Source organism: Mustela lutreola, chromosome 1 (assembly GCF_030435805.1).
Source record: "Mustela lutreola isolate mMusLut2 chromosome 1, mMusLut2.pri, whole genome shotgun sequence".
In the NCBI taxonomy this organism is placed as follows: Eukaryota; Metazoa; Chordata; class Mammalia; order Carnivora; family Mustelidae; genus Mustela; species Mustela lutreola.
In genome coordinates this window covers 248413811-248434741 of record NC_081290.1, presented here as the reverse complement: position 1 = coordinate 248434741, position 20931 = coordinate 248413811, and the positions used below count along the sequence as shown (strand labels likewise).

Sequence of the window (20931 nt, the reverse complement as noted above, 5' to 3'; positions counted from 1 at the left end):
TTTAAAGAAAACTGGAGTGGGGGAAGGGGAAGGTAGGGAGGGGTGGTACTTGGGATGTTAAGGAAAAAAGAAAATAAAGTAGAAAAAACATTCCTAACATCTTCCTGCATCATTCCACATTTCAGCTCAGGAAATAAACTTGTGTTCTATTGGCAAAAGACCTGAGCATGAATATAACAGGAGGCTGGGTGGAAACAGATTCGTAGTGAGGCCAGATTCTCCCAAAGTCTTCAAAACAAATAAATAACAAACAAGACCAAAATAAACTACAAGAGCTATAGGTTTTCCCAGTTAGGTAACCTACTCTAAGGTTTGCGAAGCATAGCCATACAATTGGTGAGAGTTAACCCAAATCCTTCTTGCTTCAACTTAAACCCTGTTCTTCTTGGTTAATCACCTTGGAATAGCCGGATGTCACTCCCTACATGAGCTCCCTCCATGCGTGTTCACACTGCTACTGAAAAGTTACTTTCCCTTCTCAGGGATGCAGAATAAATGGTCTAAGGTTTTCTTCCAAGTCATGATTTCCAAACTTGCAATGACTATTAGTTGTCCCATTAGCTCTGTGACTTGACATTTACTAAATAGCACGGGTGGTCAGACTTTTGTTCCTTCTCTACTGTGGTCACTTCCGCCCCCCCTAACCTCTCCGCCGCCAACCTGTCCTTTTTCCTCTTTTATTTACTTCTCACTTCCCTAGCTTTGTTCCTGAGCAGCTAATTTTTCTTCACTTCACTAGGTGATCAATCTACACTTTGCCTTAAATGAATTTGTATTGTTGACCACTTCTCAAATTCACCAAGGTCACTTTAGGAGAGGTCCAATCTCTTGCCAAGTGCTAACAACTAATCGCTCTGAGCATTTCTTGAAGCTTCCCAATGCTGAGTCCCAGAGGCAGCCGTTTCATTTTTATTAGGAGTATGGTTTATCGTCACCGAGTCAGAATGGGATATACAGGAATTTACCAAGAAAAGTGCGTGTGGGTATGAGTTCATGAGCTTGTTTTAAGAAAAACTTATACTTACAGATGAAAGATTCATATATAATCCAGTCACAAACGATGGAAAGAAAAAGTAAGAAGAATATGTAATAGCGATGGTTGCCAAAACCTAGATCAAAAAGAAAAACCATAGTTAATACTTTCTTACAATGATTTTCCATATCAAAGCCTTATTAGCCACTTTCTTGTCAAAAGCCTTCACTAAAGTAAAAAATAAATAAGCTTAGGCTTTGCTTTGAAATACCATTAAACCAAAACCAAACAGCTCTGATATGTCATGGGCAACTGTCCATGTTAACTGAACTAATATTTATTTGTTGCTTACCTAAAAGACATCGTTTTCTGGACAGAACAAGATCTACTACACACATGTAGCACTAGGAGGGCCTACGACTGTGCTAGAGCAAGGGGAGACAGCAGGACTTTGGGCAGACATACCCTATTCCTTCCTTCCTTCCACGTGATGAGTTTAAGAAGTGCAATTTCAGAACATCAGAGATCCACTGGATCGGAGGAATACAGAAAATGAATCTGAAGAGCAGCAGATAGATATGTTGCAGGAGACTAAACACAGGAGAAGAGGGCAACCTGCAGCCTGAGAAAGGTCTACAGAAGTGAAGTAGGGGCAAGGGGGCCAAGCAACCAAGCTCCACTCTCGTGTATGTTGCTCTCTTGATGCTGCAGTTGGGAGCACGTTGATGCTAATGACACTAAATTACTACCACATCCCCAGTTCTCTGAAGGAAGCACAGTCTAGGAGGAAGAATGCCCACTGCAATGGAGAGACCTAGGTTCACAGATTAGCAGCTGCGTGAATGTAGGCAAGTCATTTAACTTCTCTGGTCTAGTGTCCTTGCTTTTAATATGGGGATAAGATCTCTTCTGTCTGCTTCATAGGCCTATGGCAACCAAACAAGAGGATGCCCATGAGATCACTATGTCGAATGCATGTAATCAAAATATATGGGCTCATGACTGTTGTTTTCCCACTTCCATTCAAAGCTACCTGCTATAATGCTAGCCATCCCCTCTTTACAGTGGGATGGCGTCTATGAAGCTTGGGGCCCTAAGAATTACCTCTTCACCTATTCTCTAGGAATACAAGAGAACATCAAAATGCACCAAAGAAACCTAACTGTGAAGCAGCCTTTTGTTCAGGATTTTAAAAGCATTTCCTCGGGGCACCTGGGTGGCTCAGTGGGTTAAGCCGCTGCCTTTGGCTCAGGTCATGATCTCAGGGTCCTGGGATCGAGTCCCGCATCGGGCTCTCTGCTCAGCAGGGAGCCTGCTTCCCTCTCTCTCTCTCTCTCTCTGGCTGCCTCTCTGTCTACTTGTGATTTCTCTCTGTCAAATTAATAAATAAAATCTTTTAAAAAATAAAATAAAATAAAATAAAATAAAAGCATTTCCTCTGCTGGAGACAAATGACCATAGTTCCTCTGCAGTTCCTCATAATAAACCCCTGGTTTTTATGGGGCCAGGACAAGGAACAGTACTCAACACCTCTGGGTCTGGCTTCTACCTGAGCTTTGAAGGAGGCAAGTGGAGGAGTAAAGGAGAGACTCAAGTCACAAAACATGCTAAGAACCTGGTAATTTGGTATAGAAGACTGGTATTCCTAAAACAACCTCAAGCAAATAATTTACCTTTAATATTTTTTCACGTCTAAAACAGAGGTAGTAATAACCAACCTCGGGATGTGCCCTGATGATCGAATAGGATACTATATTCAAAAGTGCTTTATAAACTCTAAAATACTATACAAACCACATTAATTATTATCAACATGGACAGTTTTCCAAGAGCATTACACTATGAAAGGATTCTCAATAAGGAAGAGCCACAAAATGGACCCTTTAGATGCCCTTCTACTTTTTTCTATGAATCACACACACATAGCTAAATATATGCTTTTTAGAGTTAACTAAAAAAATTCCATCTCTCACCTATGCACCGTCCAGTCCACAGACAATGCTGATCATATCGAGCGACACAGGAGTTACACACGTGGCAATGAAGTGACCTTAAAGGCTTCCTTATCTAAGTGGGCAATTAAGACAGGTCTAAGCAAAAATATCAGTGTCTTAAAGTGGTAACAAATCACAAGCAAAATCTTACTCCTAAATCCTAAAGACACAGGCACAGATAATCCTAAGTAGACCCTCAGTTCATGTTGAGGCTCTGGAATGCCTTATTAATATTTACTTCGAGATATCTATTTTGATTAGGCCATCACTAAAAGGGATTTGACTTCCAGAGCCCTTTCACACTGATGAAAGGGAAGTGAGGGAGCACTTGGAAGGGAAGGGCAGCAGAATGAGCACTGGATTAAGAAAAAGGAAAAAGGAAATGCAAGTTACATTTCCAGGTCTGCCAATAATTTGGGGGAAGTTACTTCCTCCCTCTAGGCCTTGATTCTCAACTGCAAAATGAGAGGTTTCACTAAGTGGTTTCTAGGGTCATCATGAGCCTGTGAGTTGAAGTTAGTTCTACTATATGCTTCATGGTAGAAAAAGGCAATCCAAACATACTACAGATCATTCAGAGAGATTTAACCACAGGCAACTTGAAGAAACTATAAACACTCCCTCATACACTCAAGGCAGAAAACTATTCTAATAGTAATATAAAATTGGAAGCTGGTAAAAATGCAGATGTACAAATACACCATGAAGATTTAACGAAGGCTTACATGAGAAATGTTACCAAGAATTTGCTTTCTTACTACAGTGGGGAAAGAATAAAAGACTCACAAGACATGATGTACAAAATGTTCTGAAGTCCAGACAGCCAGTCTCTGCAAGGGTGATGATATTCTGAAAGGCATGAAATTTGACCTTATGATTATGTGTTACTAGGGAATGTATAATGCATGTTATAGACCATTCTCCCAGCTCTCTCTCCAAACTGAGGCAGCCAGAAAAGCAATCTGGAATACCTGCCACAAAATCATCCTGTACCTGAAAATAATGTGACTTTTCAAGGCTGCACTTTCAAGCACAGCCAATAAATTAGAAAGCACAAAATTACACCTTCCCTTCTCTCCATGAAAGGCAAGCATCCCCGACTTATAATCTGTTAGAGAAAAAGACATATACATATATACACTTATAAAAAAGAAACAAAACTCATCAGTAGACATCAGAACTGATGGTTATAAGCACCATGGCTTATCTTTCAGGAACACTGGATAGAAATAACACAAACAATGATACTCTCCCCGACTTCTAAACATTCACAAGCAAAGGAAGCCATGCAGGTTAACTGACAGCTTCACATCTAAGGAATAGAAGGGCATCTCTTGTCATTGAGGACTCCCCCCTTGCCCCTGCCTACTTACTCTCCATGTATTAAATTGGGAGAACTTAAGCTAAATGATCATTATCTATATGTTACTGTAAAGAAAACGAGATCAGGTTTGCTGACAGAAATTACATTTGAAAAAGTCTTGGTGGGTATGACTTTAAGAGAAAATAAAAATATTTTTTAAGACTTTTACATAAATAAATGAAAGCATGACCTGGAGAAATCTCAACTTTGTTGATTTATGTCGCATCTATTACTTGCCAGGCACTAGAGATGCAGCCATGACAAACACCAACATTGCTATGAACTTCTTATTTAAAAAATAAAAATAAAAAAGGTAACATTGTAAAGAAAGCTCACCGTTTTCCTTTCTTCTTCAGAAGATTTAGTGAAGCCTGGATCAGTTGCCCAAGTCTTGTAGAAAAAGTAGAGGAAGCCTATTATGCTGAGAAGGAAAGCAAAATAGAAAGGGCTGCCTGCTCGATGTGAAAGCCACGTTAAGGAATGTATCAACTTCCACTAAGAACGGCATGATTATGACATAAGCAAATTCCATCACTGGTGCCTGAAAATCTCTCTGCATTCTATCCTCACTTTCTGTTACATATACATATCCCTGCCCCTAGGCCTGGCCCCATCCTATGTTCTAATACTACAGGAATTTGTTCATAGTTGCTAATAATTAATCCCTCCCGATTAGTTGAAACTCATGAAATATTGATAGAAATAATTGTAATGTATGAGGAAAATCCTGAGGACTGAAAAACATTTCAGATCCAATAAGTTAATCTCTCATGGTGTAACTATAGCTCTCCTGTAAGTATCAAAAAGAATATTTATTGATCATTTAAACAAAATCAAAGAAAAAAAACCCCTTGATTCAGAGATTCCAACTAAAAATATTTCTTTAAGAACACCTGGGTGGCTCAGTTGGTTAAGCAGCTGCCTTTGGCTCAGGTCATGATCCCAGCGTCCTGGGATGGAGTCCCACATTGGGCTCCTTGCTCAGCGGGGAGCCTGCTTCTCCCTCTGCCTCTGCTGCCACTCTGTCTGCCTGTGCTCGCTCTCCCCCCATCCGATAAATAAATAAAATCTTTAAAAAAAAAAATTTCTTTATATATTAGATAAATGCTTGCAAAAATTTCCTAATGGAAAGTTTAATAATGAATCCCTGTGATGTATTAGGTTGTATTAATTTAGAAATACACAAAAAAATTTGCTCTCTGTGCAAGGTAATTACAAATCAAATGCTATTTTGGGAAAAGAACATATTACAGACACATTAAGCTAAAAGGTATTTCAAGGATAAACATTACCCATTTTGAAATGGTACAAATTCCTTGTATAAAAAGCAAAATTTTGCTCTTTAGGGAAAGATGAATGAAGATGCACCAAGTAATAAGCCAATACACCAGTAGTAACCATTTCTCCTTGCCCAATTTAAATCATCATGGACACAGAAACTGTATCTGCCTTCCAAGGTATTATCAAGCTTTTTAAAAAGATTTTATTTATTTATTTCAAGGGGGAGAGAGAGAGAATGAGTAAGCACTAGTGGGGGTCGAGGGAGGAGGGCAGAGGGAGTGGGAGAAGCAGACGCCTGGGTGAGCAGGAAGCCTGAGACAGGGCTCAATCCCAGGACCCTGAGATCATGACCTGAGCTGAAGGCAGACACTTAACCAAATGAGCCACCCAGGCACCCCTCAAGCTGTCCTGTGCCAAACTTTGGAGTGGAAAAGATGGCCATAAAATAGACTCTAACCCTTGCTATTTAAAGTGTGGTCCATAGACCCACAGCAATGGCTTTCCCTGGGAGCTTGTTAGAAAGGCACTCGAGCTTCAGACCTCAGCCCAGATTTGCAGAATCAGATTCTGGATTTTAACAAGATCCTTAGGGGGTCCACATGCACAGAACAGTTCGAGAAGCACTGCTCCAAGCCACAAAACCCAGCAGCAACCACATCTGGTTGCGGTAGGCAGGAACAAACTTTGGTGGTTAAATGTATCCGTTTGTCTGCAGAAGGGCCTGGCTTTAAGAAAGATATAGGATCTGGAAGAGTTGCATGAAGTGAGATTCCGACAAATAAAGTTTACTTAGAATGAATTAACAGCATTGTTTCAGAGTACATAAGTCAAGACCTTTAGTTACAGAAACACATCCTGCTTTCTTCCCACTGAACTTTTATCGGCACACATGACACATTCTCAAAAATACATTCAGCTGAAGCATAGGATTCCGCATACGGACCTGCCTGAACTCTGGGCTCCTGTTCTGAATAACTTTCAGAACAAATAGCAGGAGAATCACTGGAGCCCTTCTCTCCAAGTAAAATGAATGTGTTCTATCCCCTCACCTAAAAGCCAGATGTTCCTTGCTTCCATGCCCTTGCTTTGTGTGGTTCAGTAACCTCAAATGTTCCCCACTGTCCCCAGCTACTTCCAAAAGCACCCTTTGAGGATGTCCAAGCCCTAACTGCCTTCAAGACCTAACACACTCTCCTTTCCCTTGAAGGTCGTTCTTGATTGCCTACAGAGAAGAATTCTTGCCCTTCCCTGAATCTAAAGATGCCTGTTCTGTGGTACTCAGACCTTATACACACCTCAGCCTTGTCACTTAGCCGGTGACTCTTGGCAGTTAAAAAGTCTCTCAATATGGAAATGAAATTTGCCTTTCTGTAACTTGGACTGTTTTTCATTCCTTAGATCCTTTAGTTTTACACTACAGATCTACACTATAGCTGTCCTTCGACCTATAACCTACAGAAGCTTACTCCTCCTTTGTTCAATACAGTTTTATTCAATGTCCATTCCATACAATGCATTGGCTTCCGAGTGACAGACTTCCGAACACGTGATACCGGATGGCAGCACTCACACCTCCAGGATAAGCAGCAATCTTGTTCCTTGTACAGCAACAGTCTTCTGGTCATGTTCTGCTTTACGCGGTTTGTCCATGTGTCCCTCAAAAGAACAGAATTCCACACAGAGCAAACACACTTCAGGGTTGTCCTGACCAGTGCTAGGGACAGTGTGACTGTTGTTGTCCTTTGCAGGGACACTCACATCCTTGTACTATTTATTACTGGAGAACACAGCAGCTTCCTTGGCAGCTAGGTCACTCCCTACATGGGGCTTTTAGTCAAAGCTCTTACTCTTTCACCTGATCTGAAGCTGGGTCACTCCTTCCACAACAAGTCAGAGGCACAGACATAACATTCTGTGCGTCATCATTTCTGGGTCTTAATCTTACCTCCAAATGCATCAGTAAGGTCCTATTTTTTCCATTTGATCCTGCTTCATAAAAGCCATATACATTAATGCTGAACATATAAAAGGCACCAAAAGGAAGTGATCTTCTGAGGAACCAATCTAGAGCTTCCCTTAAAATTAATTTCAACATGCAGCCTTCCACTCAGATTTTATTCATAAGAGTAATTAATAATGAAGTAAGTATTATTTAGAAAATGCCGATTACGCAATGGGGTCAGCATTTTACAGACACCACAGCACAGTAATCCTTGCAGCCGTCCCATGAACTTGGTACTCTTATCCTTCAGGAATTTTTTTAATGGCAAAACTGAGATTCAGAGAAATTAAATAATGTGCCCAATGGTACATGATGAGTCAGAAAAAGAACCAAACTCAAACTCATTCTGTCTGATTCCAAAGACAGTACTCCTTCCACAGTGCCCCAGACACTTTCCCATAATGGACTGTGCGAGGGGACACTCCCTCACGATCCAGACTTGGCATTCTGAGACAAGATCAGTCTAACTAGTCAGGATGGGTCTTTACAGGGTAGCACAGTCAAGTCATACCCAGAGCAGTTTCAAAGAGCATTTTACATTCAGCTCTCAAAACACTGATCTGCCAGCGAAGTCTGCCACCTACTAACTGACACTCACCAGTAGCAGGTTCACACTGGCATGTGGATCAAAGGGCTTTTGGCGGCACAGGCAAGGAAAATATCCCATCCTGTCCACTCTGACATCCTAAGAATCTGTCTAGCTTTGGAAATCAATTCTTCTGATTAATGGCATCGTCACAGATGGTGAACTGCTTATAATGAAACTCACCTGAACACTAAGTTCTGTAGTTGAGACTCTCAAACTACAGTGGAGCCACATTCTTATTGATATTCAGCAAAGTTGAAATAATTCAATATAAACAGTATCTCACTTTTTGTGCCAAAAGCGAAATACTGTGAACTGCTGAAATTTTAAAAATTCATCAAGAAACACAATTTTAAAACTGTGTTTACTCCACCGCTACTTGGGCTGGTAAGCAAAAATGCCAGCCACCCCTTAGAATGATGTCAATTATCCTAGAATTTACCAGCCTTGGGATTTCTCCAAGTGATTCTGGGTGTATATTGTGCTATTGTTTAATACGCTCATTTCTTATAATGTATTTTTATATTACATAATATCATCCAAGCCTCCATTAAGCAGTGGTCAGGAGACTAGTGCTTACAAAGCTGCCCCCACATTAGTAATCATGAGACAAAGGCTATATGTAATAACTTCTTTGATAAAAGCCAAATGAACTCCACGGTATGCTGTACCACTCATTTACATTAAAGGAATCTGAAGAATATTAGAGATAAGGCTCAGAAACAAAAAGCATCATTGAAGTATAAACATACTATGATGAAAGGAAACGTATGCACACTGAGAACTCATCTGCCTGCCTCATTTCATATTGTTTCCCATGGAAAAAATATTCCTGAATTGAGTCTATGCATCTCTCTCACAAACACCATTCTTTCTTTTCAAAGATGCCATTACCAAAAAGAGACAACACAGAAGCTGAAGGAGTATGTTTATAGGTAGATTACTATCTATCACATTCCTTCTTCCCCTACCCTATAAAGAAAGCAAGGTTATAATGACTTCCTAGTCTCTGCAGGGGAAATAGGAACCTGGAAAGAGGTGGGAAGATAAAAATCAGACAAAAATACCTCCCTCCTACTGAGAGCTATACATAGCTGTAAACCAGGAAGTATGCCGTATCTCCACTTCTACGCGACGAGGCTCAGTCAACCCCAAGAGCACACAACACACCCCCAGCTGGCCTTGGCCTGAGCCCAGCTCCTCAACAGATAAACCTATTCCTTAGAGGAGTTCTTTTGGTTTGAAAACAGCTGTCATCTGTTAGCAGGCCATGAAAGAATTAAGTGCACTGTGACCAGCATTTTTTAAAAAGGAAATAGAACATCATAAAGTAACAAAATTTCAGAGTAAAGCACATATCAGGAATATCAATTTTCTGTTTCACGTACATTTTGGGTGGCAATGTAAATATATTTTTAGTGTGGATTGAGAATCACGGCTATAGACGGCAACACTGTGCTGACCACAGCTGAGGAGGACACATTTCCCCCAAATACCCCTCCCATACAGGCCATCTTGATACCCAGAAGATTTATTAATCAACTGTCACTGCGAACCAAGTTAAAAGAACCATCTGACCTTGAAGAGAGTATCTCAAGGCAATACAACAAATGTATACGGGTCCAAGTAAAATAATAATTCATTCTACTGTTTCTTTCCTGTGAGTAATGAATACTAGACCCCTACCGGTTCCATGGTGTGCTCTAAGATTATTTCCAGAACTGAGAAGATTTTCAACACTACACCTCATCAACCAGAATAATTAAAATGACTACAAATAGGAGTTGCATTCCCTGGATCTCTCCTATTATCTAAATTTCTAACACTGGCATTACTACTGTTGAAAGGCAAAATGAGATAAACATTTAAATTTCAGCTTTAAGGATATGAGGAAAGAATAAGGTGAACCAAGTCACAAATATCCAAAAAATGGAACTTAGCAGGAAGACCGTTGGTAAGTATATGAAGCTCTTATACCCGACCAAGAACCTGAAAGAGAAAGGGGATATACACAGGATATTAGTGAAAACAAGTATGGTCCATATTAATTTTAGTTCTACGTCCCGTTAAATAACAGTAATAATAACAATCCCCTCAAGTAACGGCAGCAAGCAATGGCTTTCAGCACCCAGCACTTCCAGTGTGAAACTTCCCACCCAGTAACTGAACATTTGCTGCCACCTCACCCCATTTTCCATGAGAAAAGTAAAGCAGAGATGCACGTTCTAGTTCTTGTAACTAACTTCTACAGGATTTCATTCCCCGTAACTTTCTATTTGCAATGATTCTTCAGTTCTATTGTGACGTATCACACATGTATTTCTTTTTGGTATTTCATATTTTCAAATGTTCCAAAATGCAAAAATTGTAAATACTTGGGAAATTCACCTTCATGTTTAATATGCTTCCTTCTGGAGGACAGGAGCCTATTTTTAAAAACAAAACAGATGCACACAACCCTAAGCAGTTTCATCCCACAACCAGCCTGAAAAGCAGACAAGCCACATAAAAAGATCTATAAAGGCTAAAAGTGGCACCAGTGGTCAGAACGCAAACGCTCTTGCTTGAGTAAAAAGCAACAAGGAAGGCTACATATCACTTACTCAACTGTTGCTATTGGAGTTTCAAAAGGAAAAAAATCTGTCTTTTGTGTTAAATACTCAATATACTAAATCTGTGCATAAATAGAGTTTACCTGGATCTGTTTTACAATGTTATACCAGGAAAAAACAATGGTTGATGACAGGTAGGAAAAGGACTTTTTAAAAAGCTCTCAAGATATGAGCATCATCGTGATAAAATATTTCAGAAAAACTAAAGATCCCAAACTGCAGGCTCATAAAATGCTGCCAGAATAGGCCAAACAGAGCCCATGGAACTTCCACAGCATGACCTGAGATCCTGCAGCACGAAGGTGTTTGATGTTTGACTGAATTAAGCAGTGCAGTGAACTACCTAATTTGTAAGTCTGCGACCATGACCTACCTACTTCTAACAGGCACCACAGAGCAGCCTGGATTGATAAGCAACTGCCCCTGGAGCCTAAATAGTAGTAGAAGTTTGCAGCTGCCTATGCTCCATGAAACTGGGTCTCTACAGAAGAATAAGTCAGAAATAAAAGCAGGATGGATAAAGGTGCCATATACATTTGTCTCCCATTTGAACTGTGTCCATATGCCAAGCCCTCGACACACTGTCAGCAGAAACAAAAGTTTCATATGATTTTTGCATACTGCTGGTTTCTACCAGAACAGACAAAATCTCAAATGCTCCTATCCTAGGTGAGTAGATACTGCCAGGTCTGGCTTTCTCTCTGAAAAAGCCAAAGCAAAAACAAAAACCCCAAAGCAATGATTGAAATGCCTGGTGATTTGGCTTAAAATGTCTTTGGCAACGGAGTCAATCTAATTAGTGGAAAATGAATAAATATCTCTAAGTTACAAGTTTTCTGAATAGCAGGCAATTTTAGGCATTCTGGTATTTTTCAGAAACGTAAGTTTTTACTTTGCATCTATATTCTAATTAATTCCCCACCAACTGTCCTATTCTTACATGACCAAGAGTAAGCTTCCTCTAATACTTTGTTTTTTCTTATGACTCAAGTGGCTCATGCTTATTCCGGAAAATGCTGGCAAGCAAAAAAGGGCATAGGAATACTGAACACCACACTCTGAAGAGAGCAACACTGTATTTCCTTTTAGATCCTTTTCTATGGATCATCATCATTACATTTTTCTTTCATTCACTAAGTGAAAATATTGAGCAGGAGAACAAGTTTCCTGCTTATAGGGGCCTTAACACTCCAGGAAACGGTGATGAAGTGCTATGAAGGAAATCAAACAGTGATGCAGAGAGTTAGGGACAGCCTAAGGAAGTGACCCTGCTCTACAACAATATGGCACTGGAACTCTTCAGACAAAGACAGAAGCAAAAGCCAAGGCCCAGGGCTAGAGGGGAGGCTGGGCATGAGCTCAACAATGTGTTCTAGAAACAGAAAGAAGGTAGAAGAGCAAAGAAGGGAAGAGAGGAAAGAGATGAAATCAGATGGGAGACTGAATCACGTAATACCTCACAGGCAAGGAGTCTGGATTTTATTTTGAAGACACAGAAAAGGAACCAGAGGGCTTTAAGCAGGGAGAAAAAGCAGAAAATGATTTATTTGCCTTTTTAAAAGACCGCGCTGATTGCTAAATGGGGATGAACTATAAAGGGATAAGAGCTGAAATTAAGACCAGTTAGGGACGTCAGTCTGGGGTCCTGGTCAAGCAGATGGAGAGAATAAACTGGACAAAGGGCAGGAAGGACTTGGTGATGAGCTGGTGGAAAGGGATGAACCAAAGATCAAAGTAATCCAAGGATGACACTCATTATTCACACAGGGAACCGGATGCCATTTTACTGAAAAATGGAAGTGAGAAAAGACTGGGGTGTGGTATGGTTACTGAGTGATGTATGTCAGCCATGGTTCTAACCACTGTATATACATTAACCGTGAAGCAGGGATTGTCACAATTATTATCCACATTTTATAGATGAACAAAGTGAGGCGTGGAGAGGTAAAGCAACTTAATCAATGTCAGAATGCTGTGTGGTAAAGCCTGACTTGAACCCAGGCAACCTGACTCTTAACCATGACTATATATAATCCTGCATAATATTTTCCTAAAAACAGAACCATACCATAGCTACTATTTTAACTACAATTTAGCTACTAATTTCCTACAATTTAATTAGGTTGTTTCAACTATAAAGCATTAAGAGCAAAAACAATGAGCTTAAAATGAGTTTAGATTAAGGAAAAAAACATTTCTGAAAAATGGGCAAAAATGTTTCATGATATAAAAACAGTTACAAAAATCTTCTCATTATTTATCCAAATCAACAATTCAAAAAGTGAGCTAGGACCTTTATTTTCCACCAATTGCCAATTCAGTCAGAATATTGGGTTGACCAATTTGCTTTTAGCTAAATAATATACTATCGAAGCCCTTCCCTCCCACCATCCTGAAGAATTTTCTGTGTGGTAAGTAACATTCATAGCTCAATAAAAACCTATGATTCTAGCTGATCAACAACAGAAATAAGCAATCAAATGGAAATGCAATAACCAGCCTTGCAAAGACTAATATACACACCTTGGAAGCAAAGATGTCAGAAAAAACAATGTTAATAGAAGACATCCTTTTAAAAGCCAAGAATCTGAATTGAAGTCCAGTATGATTCCAACAGCCCACATGGTAATCACAGAAAGCATCAGCAGCAGGAAGAGCTATTAAGAGATTGAGAATTTTAGAACCTTATGGATTTTACATCCTAAGTTTCTAACAATGATTAGTACAACAAAAGAACTACTTCCTAAATGATAACAATTAATACAATAGCAGAATACAGAGTTTTTTCCTTGAAATTGCTGACTGATAAATATGAAGTCTGAGAAACCACAAATCTTGGAAACAATCTTTTAAAAAACTTCAATGTTATAAAATATTGCTTAAACATGTTTTCTTTCGCTTTCTTCCCCTCTAAGAAATGGTGGTCTTTTAGAAAAGTGTTCATGAGAGCTGACATTTCTAAAAATAATTCCTTTCTAACAGTAACTACAGGTCAGAAAGCATAAAGCAAAACAAAGGAACCACACAAAAATCAATACACTCAAGACTCAATGAGGAGAGTACAGGAGTTCCAGCCTGGACACCAGATGGTGCCATCCCCTAATAAAGAAGGTCAGAGGGAACAAGCCTGCAGAAAAGATGATAGTTTAGGGCATGTGGAATTTCAGATGTCTGTGGGCATCTAGGAGATACCCAAGAGGCAGACAGGAAAAGCAGGTCTATCACCCAGGAGAACATTTTGTACTCATCAGTATATAGGCTGGAAAGCCAAGAATGAACAACATCCCAAGGACGTACAGGTAGAAAGGGGCAGAATCTTGACTAACACAAACATTTAAGGGGGAAAAAGCTAAGTCGTCAGAGGTAACCAAGAAAGACTGACTGGTGTGACCAGAAAGGCAGGATGAAAACCAAGAGAAAGGTCCCATGAAGCCAGAGAAGAGAGTTTTAAGAAAGGAGTAGGTCTCTGTTGTCAAGTGACATACAAAGGCCAAAGACTGAAATAAATCCTCAGGATGCTAATCCTTCCAATCTATTGGTTCAGTCTATGAACCAACAGTGCAGGTGACTGTGGCGCCGAAGCTGGGCATCACACTGCTGCATTGCAGTCCCCTAACTGCAATACATGTGACCTTTGTAACAGCAAAGAGAGAAACTATATTCTGCCCTATTTTCTTCGATTTTTACTTCTCTAAGTATTCTGGGGATGAATAGTTTCCAATGCTATCAAATCTTTAAAATCCTCAATCTAGGAGTTCCTGGGTGGCTCAGTCGTTAAGCGTCTGCCTTCAGCTCACGTCATGATCCCAGGGTCCTGGGATCGAGCCCCGCGTCAGGCTCCCTGCTCAGCAGGAAGTCTGCTTCTTCCTCTCCCACTTCCCCTGCTTATGTTCCCTCTCTCACTGTCTCTCTCTCTCTGTCAAATAAATAAATAAACTCGTTCTTAATAAATAAATAAAAATAAAATCTTAAATCTAATTTGCATGGCAACATAAAGTTAGCAAGTTTAGATTTTTAAAAATGTAGTAAACTTAGAATCTACAGGCAACATAATCTCAGAATAAAAATATGAATTAAATACAGATCTCAAATTTTAACCCCAGACATTAACACTCATAGACGAGTCACAGTATTTATTCACTCAATAACTATTCCAGTGCAAACTGTATGCTGGGTACTGTTCTAGGTACCTGGGACAGATCACGACTTAAGGCCTTTCTCCCATGGAGCTTAAATTCTAGCAGAAGATGACAAGATAAATGTACTAAGTGATTTAATAGTACATAAAAGCTGGATCACATAGAGCCTTATAAGTCACGGTAAGGACTTTGGTTTTTATTCTGTGACACAGGGGGAGGTATCACAGGATTCTGAGCAGAGGAATGACAGGACCTGCCCTACATTTCAAAAGATTCATCTGCCTGCTCCGCTGACAATGGACTAGAGGTGAGTGGGGCAAGCAGATGTGAGACAACTGCAATAATCCGCATGGAAGATAATGGTGGCTGGACCAAAATGCCACCGGTGGAACAGTGAGAAGGGTCAGACTCTGGAAATACACTGAGGACAGAATTAGCCAATATGTTTTGCTAATGGACTAGATACATGGTGTGACAGAGAAAAGGCAAAAATGGCTGGGAGGCCAGAGCTGCCACCTACTAAGGGAAAGGCTGTGGATGGAATACTTAGGGAGGAGTGGGGCAAAGATAAGGAGTTCAGTTTTGGATATGTTATGCTGGAGCTGCCTATCAGACACTGAACTGGGTAATTCAAGTAGGTAATTTGATATAGGAGTCTGGAAAGATCTGAACTAGAGATAACTTTGGAAGCGGTCAACATATACATGGCATGTAAAGCCATGGAAGTGCACTGGGGGTGCCTGGGTGGCTCAGTTGGGGAGTCTGTTTCTCCCTCTCTTTCTGCCCCTACTTCTCATTCATGCTCTTTTTCTCCCTCTCTCAAATAAATAAATAAAACCGTAAAAAAAAAAAAAAAAAAAAGAATAAAGCCATGGAAGTGTATGAAATCACCAAGGGAATGAATGGATTAAAAAAGAGGTCCAAGAACAAAATCCTGGGGCACCCTACCAATATGGGGGTAGGAGAGAAGCAGAGGGGCTGGCAAAGGATACTGAGGAGTGACAGTTACTCCTTCCTCTCTCCCTCCATACATCTGAATGCAAAATTGGTGCGATATTTGTGATGACCCTCTGCACAGAAATCTGGTGCCCGTGAATTTAGAATCGATGTAAGGATAAAATTACTAATCATTATTAGCTAAGATGATGTCATCTGTCTTATTTGAAAACATTAAAAAAGTAGAATCAACTCAATATCTTGTTTTTAACAATTTGAATTATATTCACTAGTATGACTTAGATTTGGGGGGCCATTCACAAGAGCAAGCTGAACTTCCTAACTTTCTCTATCAATTAAGTTTAGAAGAATATCACTCAGAACTGCCAACTTAAACCAAGAGTAAACTCGGGGTACATCTGTAGAAATTCCAGATGTTTTTATTTTGTGAGGAGCCATCACATGCTTGAAGTCTGCAACACTTATTTTTAAAGTCTAACTCCTCTGTGTTGAATGTTACTATTTTCCTCTTGAAAAAAACTTCAATAAAAACAAGTTCTATAAGAAAATCTTCTTATAGAAGAAGCAGTAGCACCTGGGTGGCTCAGGGGGTTCAAGCCTCTGCTTTCAGCTCAGGTCATGATCTCAGGGTCCTAGGACCAAGCCCTGCATCGGGCTCTCTGCTCAGCAGAGAGCCTGCTTCCCCCTCTGTCTCTGTCTGCCTCTCTGCCTATTTGTGACCTCTATCAAATAAATAAATAAAAATCTTTAAAAAAAAAGAAAAAGAAAAAGAAAAAAAAACTTCTATAAATTTTCTCTCAACAAGGTATTTCTCCTTTTGTTTCTTTAAAAATCAGTCTGTTTTCAATTCATTCATTAAATGTGGAAGTATGCTATGACATTCACAAGATAACACACAGCTTTAGAGCCATCTAGCTGAGGATCACCAGTAAATTGCTAACAAAATGCCAAATTTCCAACTCTGGGCCATGTGATGTGTGGAAATATGTAATTAGCAGATGTAATGTAGCACTAAGCTAATTTCCTGGTTTCGCCCTGGTTTCCTCCCTGATTTACCTTCAAAAACAAACACAAATGAACAAAACAGTCCTTTTTATGGCCCATAGAACAAAACCCATATGAAAATACCTCACATTTCTGCAGCCACCTCCAAAGTCTGAACTTCTTGTTGGCTCTCATTTTTGCCTCTGTTTTTAGCATGTGAATAATGAGGCGATTTTTATTCTGTAAAGCTATGTCAAGAGGTGTTTCACCCTTAATAAGAGAGAGAGAGAATATTCAATTATATTTTCTACAGAGTATGGGTGCTAAACATTTGATAAGAAATCAGCAGAATCATAGACTCAAATATATTCATTCTGAAAGTAGCCAGCTACAGTTCGTGGTTATTTATCCTGTGGTTAATTGAAAATATATGCGTAGCTTATGTTTACGTTGATGTACTAATATCCTCACTGAAGACATAATAAACTAAGGGCGATAAATACCTGGTCATACCTTAACATTTCGGATATCCAGGCTAGAACCAGCTTCCAAAAGTTTATCGACCGCATTAACATTTCCTGCTGCAACTGCCCAGTGGAGGGGAGTGTTCTGGTGTATTTTATCAACCACAGTGAGAGAAGGATTAAACTTTAAAAGAAATCCAGTTGGTTCTGGTCTGTTTCAAAACAATAAAATACCCAGGAGTTTTAGAGAGATGAGTAATTTCAAGGGTAAATGCAAAATTATGGATCTTTTAAGCTAACATATAAATTGACCAATCAGTTAAGTATTCTGAAAACCAATAAACTTCTTTCTGCAGAGTTCTATTCCAGGGGTTAATAGGAGAGATGCACCTTTCAAAAAGACATCCAGGAAGTGACAGTCTGCTACACAGATAATTTAATTTCACAACATCAGTACAATGAAATAACTTCTTTTGTTTTTAACCTTTTATTTTCATGTTGTTGTTCTCTTGGTTAACATTTTTTCTTAAATTGTGAATTTAACTTCGGCCAATGTTATGTTATTTACCTAATTAAAACTAAATGTACAACATTCTATCTGAGGCGATAAACCAAAAGCTAACTTTTCACGTTCCCTTTAACCAATTATTAAATAAAACAGGTAGAAATAATGTCCTAAATTATTTATTTATCTTAGAAACCTATGGAATAGCAGGCAGCATTCAATATTTTTACTTTACCATCAATATCTTCCCTTCTTTCATGACTACTCAAGAGATTCTTTTAATAAAACAGTATTCTACTTACTTATTCTATCAATATCTTTAAACACTATTATCTGACTTTAGTGTTATCACCAGAAAAGAAGAAATGCTTTTTAATAAAACTCAGCTCCCAGCCCCCAGCACTCCATGAATAAAATGTAATGGCATCACAACTAACTCAGTTCCTAGGAGAGAGGTCCTAAGTAAAAGCAGAATCAGAAATTAAGTATAACACTGGAAACAAATTCATAAAGGTAAAACTGTAGCAAGTATTTGGACAGAAAGAATACCAGACATTGACTATCTGGTGGTCATTAATCACATGTGTTTATATAATACATAGAAAAACTTAAATATGTAAATACTTGATATAAACACATCAATAGACTATATTCGTAGATCAGTTACAATTAATATTTTCAGAGCAGTCAACAATGTCAGAGAGCCTCAAAACGTATTGTTTTCTGAAAAGATTTTATCATCCAGATTTCAAATTATAAGAAGATTTAAACTTGAAGCCAATTTTTAAAAAATGCAAAGTCAGAAATATAAGTCATATTAGTAAGTATATGCTATGGATTCTCTACCTGTTCTATAAGGAAATTTTTTTCTTATTAGTAGCTTTCAAACAATCAGGAAAAAACTATTGTGAAAAAGAAAATTTATTTCAGTGGTGCTTAACCACAACTACATTAAAAGTTCCTAGCAGTCACAGGGTGGAAAATCTTCCTTTCCTCTTCAGACGGTATTATCATCTCAACATAGATTAAGATATTTAAAATTACATACAGAGAAATTAGAACCAAGAATCAAAATGAGGCAATTCAATTAAATATACTTACCCAAGTACTTTGTGAGCTGATAACATCAGAGGTGTCTGCCCATTTAAATCTGTCATATTCACACTCTGTCCAAAAGGAAGAGTCAATCAGACTTACTGTAAACGCCGTCAAAATTCTCTCTTCTCTTAATGGAAGTAGCTCTCTAATACATTCAACATTACAAGAAGGGTTTACAAGAAGGGTTGTGTTTACAAGAAGGGTTCAAATATCATTTGAACAAAAGAATATTCTGCTTCAAATCCATAGGATAAAAATTCACTGTTTTCTACAAAATATTCTTAAAGGGAAAACGTGAATATATAGTTTAAAGTATATGATGTGAATGGAAGAGAGCTAAGGGAAGGGGGAGAACGCTAATAATCACCATCAAATATAAGAGACTCAGAGACCTTAGGAATCATCTAGGTTACAACTTAACTGACACACTATTTCAAACCATCGTGTCTTATGTAACAGCACCCAGTCTTTACATAAACATACTTCAAGGGATGGTGAAATGTCCATCTTTTCTGAGGCAACTCACCATATTTTTGGACTTACGTTTCAAAGAGTAAAAGCATGAAAAATTCTTTTCTATTTTCCAGGATAGAGGGGGGAAAAAAGGAAACCCTATCTCCACGAGGATATGCTCCTTTTAATAAGATGGCCCAGGCTTGAGGCACACAATAATGATTCCATCCAAGTCAAAGAAAGAGTTTCAGTTACCAAAGAATCTCTTGGGCCTTGGAGGAATACAACTCAGGAAAGAGCCGAAAGAGAGGCAGACAGGGCTCCTCCTCATACGTCTTCCCAAAATGAGACCCAAGAGGTTATAATTATTCTACTTCAGTTGGCTAAGTCTGAGAGAAAGTGCATATTTAAAAAGAACACAATCATTCCAAGAGCATTTGTGCAAACATGTTTCCACGCCTGTTACAGGCAAGTCTGCTGATACATAAACTACTTCGCAACCAGAAAGCAGATCCCAGACAAGAACAGCTGACAGTGAAACTCCCACCGCCAATACCCTATAATTTAACCTGTGCCATAAATGGATGCCTCTTAAGGCAAGTCATTTTTCATGGAATTACTTTAGAGAACAATAAGAAGCACATATTCAAATTGGTCTCCCATTTGGACTCAAATAATGAAAGCAAATGATGGGTTAATTTAGTGATCTGACTACCATTCCTATATTCAACCAGAAGAAAAATACAGGTTTTGAAGTCATGTTTTTGAAAAACTCTGCAAATTACTGGGATCATAAGGAAAACTATTATAGGCTTACACGTTTCAAAAATATCTATTACATGTTACTGTGCTAAATGATCTGTCCTTTTTGCTCCAATGAAGCTAGAAAACTAGCACAGCTACACTTACTGAGGCTAATATTTGACTATCCGGATATCTTTAACTTCTACTTTAAAAATGAGGACAGAGTATTACTAATCATCCTTCCAATCTCTTCAGCTTCACAACAGCTGGAGTATAAGATAGGTTTCAAAACATACCTGTCCTTTGGAGATGAGATATGCTATAATGGGCATGTGTTGAAATAATACTGCCAGGTGGATGCTGCTGAAGCCCTCCCCATCAATGAGAGTGGGGTCTGCTCCATACTGTAGTAGTAATATGACCATAGGCAAATGCCCTTGTCTGTAAAGAGAGGATAAAAATTATACAGTTTTCTGTAGCATGTAGAAAAACTTAAGGGAAAAACTGATATCCCTAAGACATGAGAGATTTTGGTTCAATATAAACAGTATTTCCTAATAGACTTTTATTTTTTTTTATTTTTATTTTTTTTAAGATTTTATTTATTTATTTGACAGAGAGAAATCACAAGTAGATGAAGAGGCAGGCAGAGAGAGAGAGGGAAGCAGGCTCCCTGCTGAGCAGAGAGCCCGATGCAGGACTCGATCTCAGGACCCTGAGATCATGACCTGAGCCGAAGGCAGCGGCTTAACCCACTGAGCCACCCAGGTGCCCCC

At 39.0% G+C, this 20931-nt stretch overlaps 1 protein-coding gene across 1 annotated transcript in view; it reads right to left on the bottom strand.

The window, feature by feature from the left end:
• Positions 1-20931, bottom strand: part of ZDHHC13 (zinc finger DHHC-type palmitoyltransferase 13) — a 48654-nt gene that overhangs the window by 10255 nt on the left and 17468 nt on the right. The window contains exons 5-14 of the mRNA XM_059138067.1: positions 20452-20596; positions 18962-19026; positions 17405-17567; positions 17036-17161; positions 13335-13468; positions 10089-10188; positions 4667-4792; positions 3754-3816; positions 2947-3040; positions 1026-1109 (exon numbers count right to left, since the gene is read on the bottom strand). Coding sequence (XP_058994050.1) covers positions 1026-1109; positions 2947-3040; positions 3754-3816; positions 4667-4792; positions 10089-10188; positions 13335-13468; positions 17036-17161; positions 17405-17567; positions 18962-19026; positions 20452-20596 — 1100 coding nt within the window. The remainder of the gene's footprint in view (positions 1-1025; positions 1110-2946; positions 3041-3753; positions 3817-4666; positions 4793-10088; positions 10189-13334; positions 13469-17035; positions 17162-17404; positions 17568-18961; positions 19027-20451; positions 20597-20931) is intronic.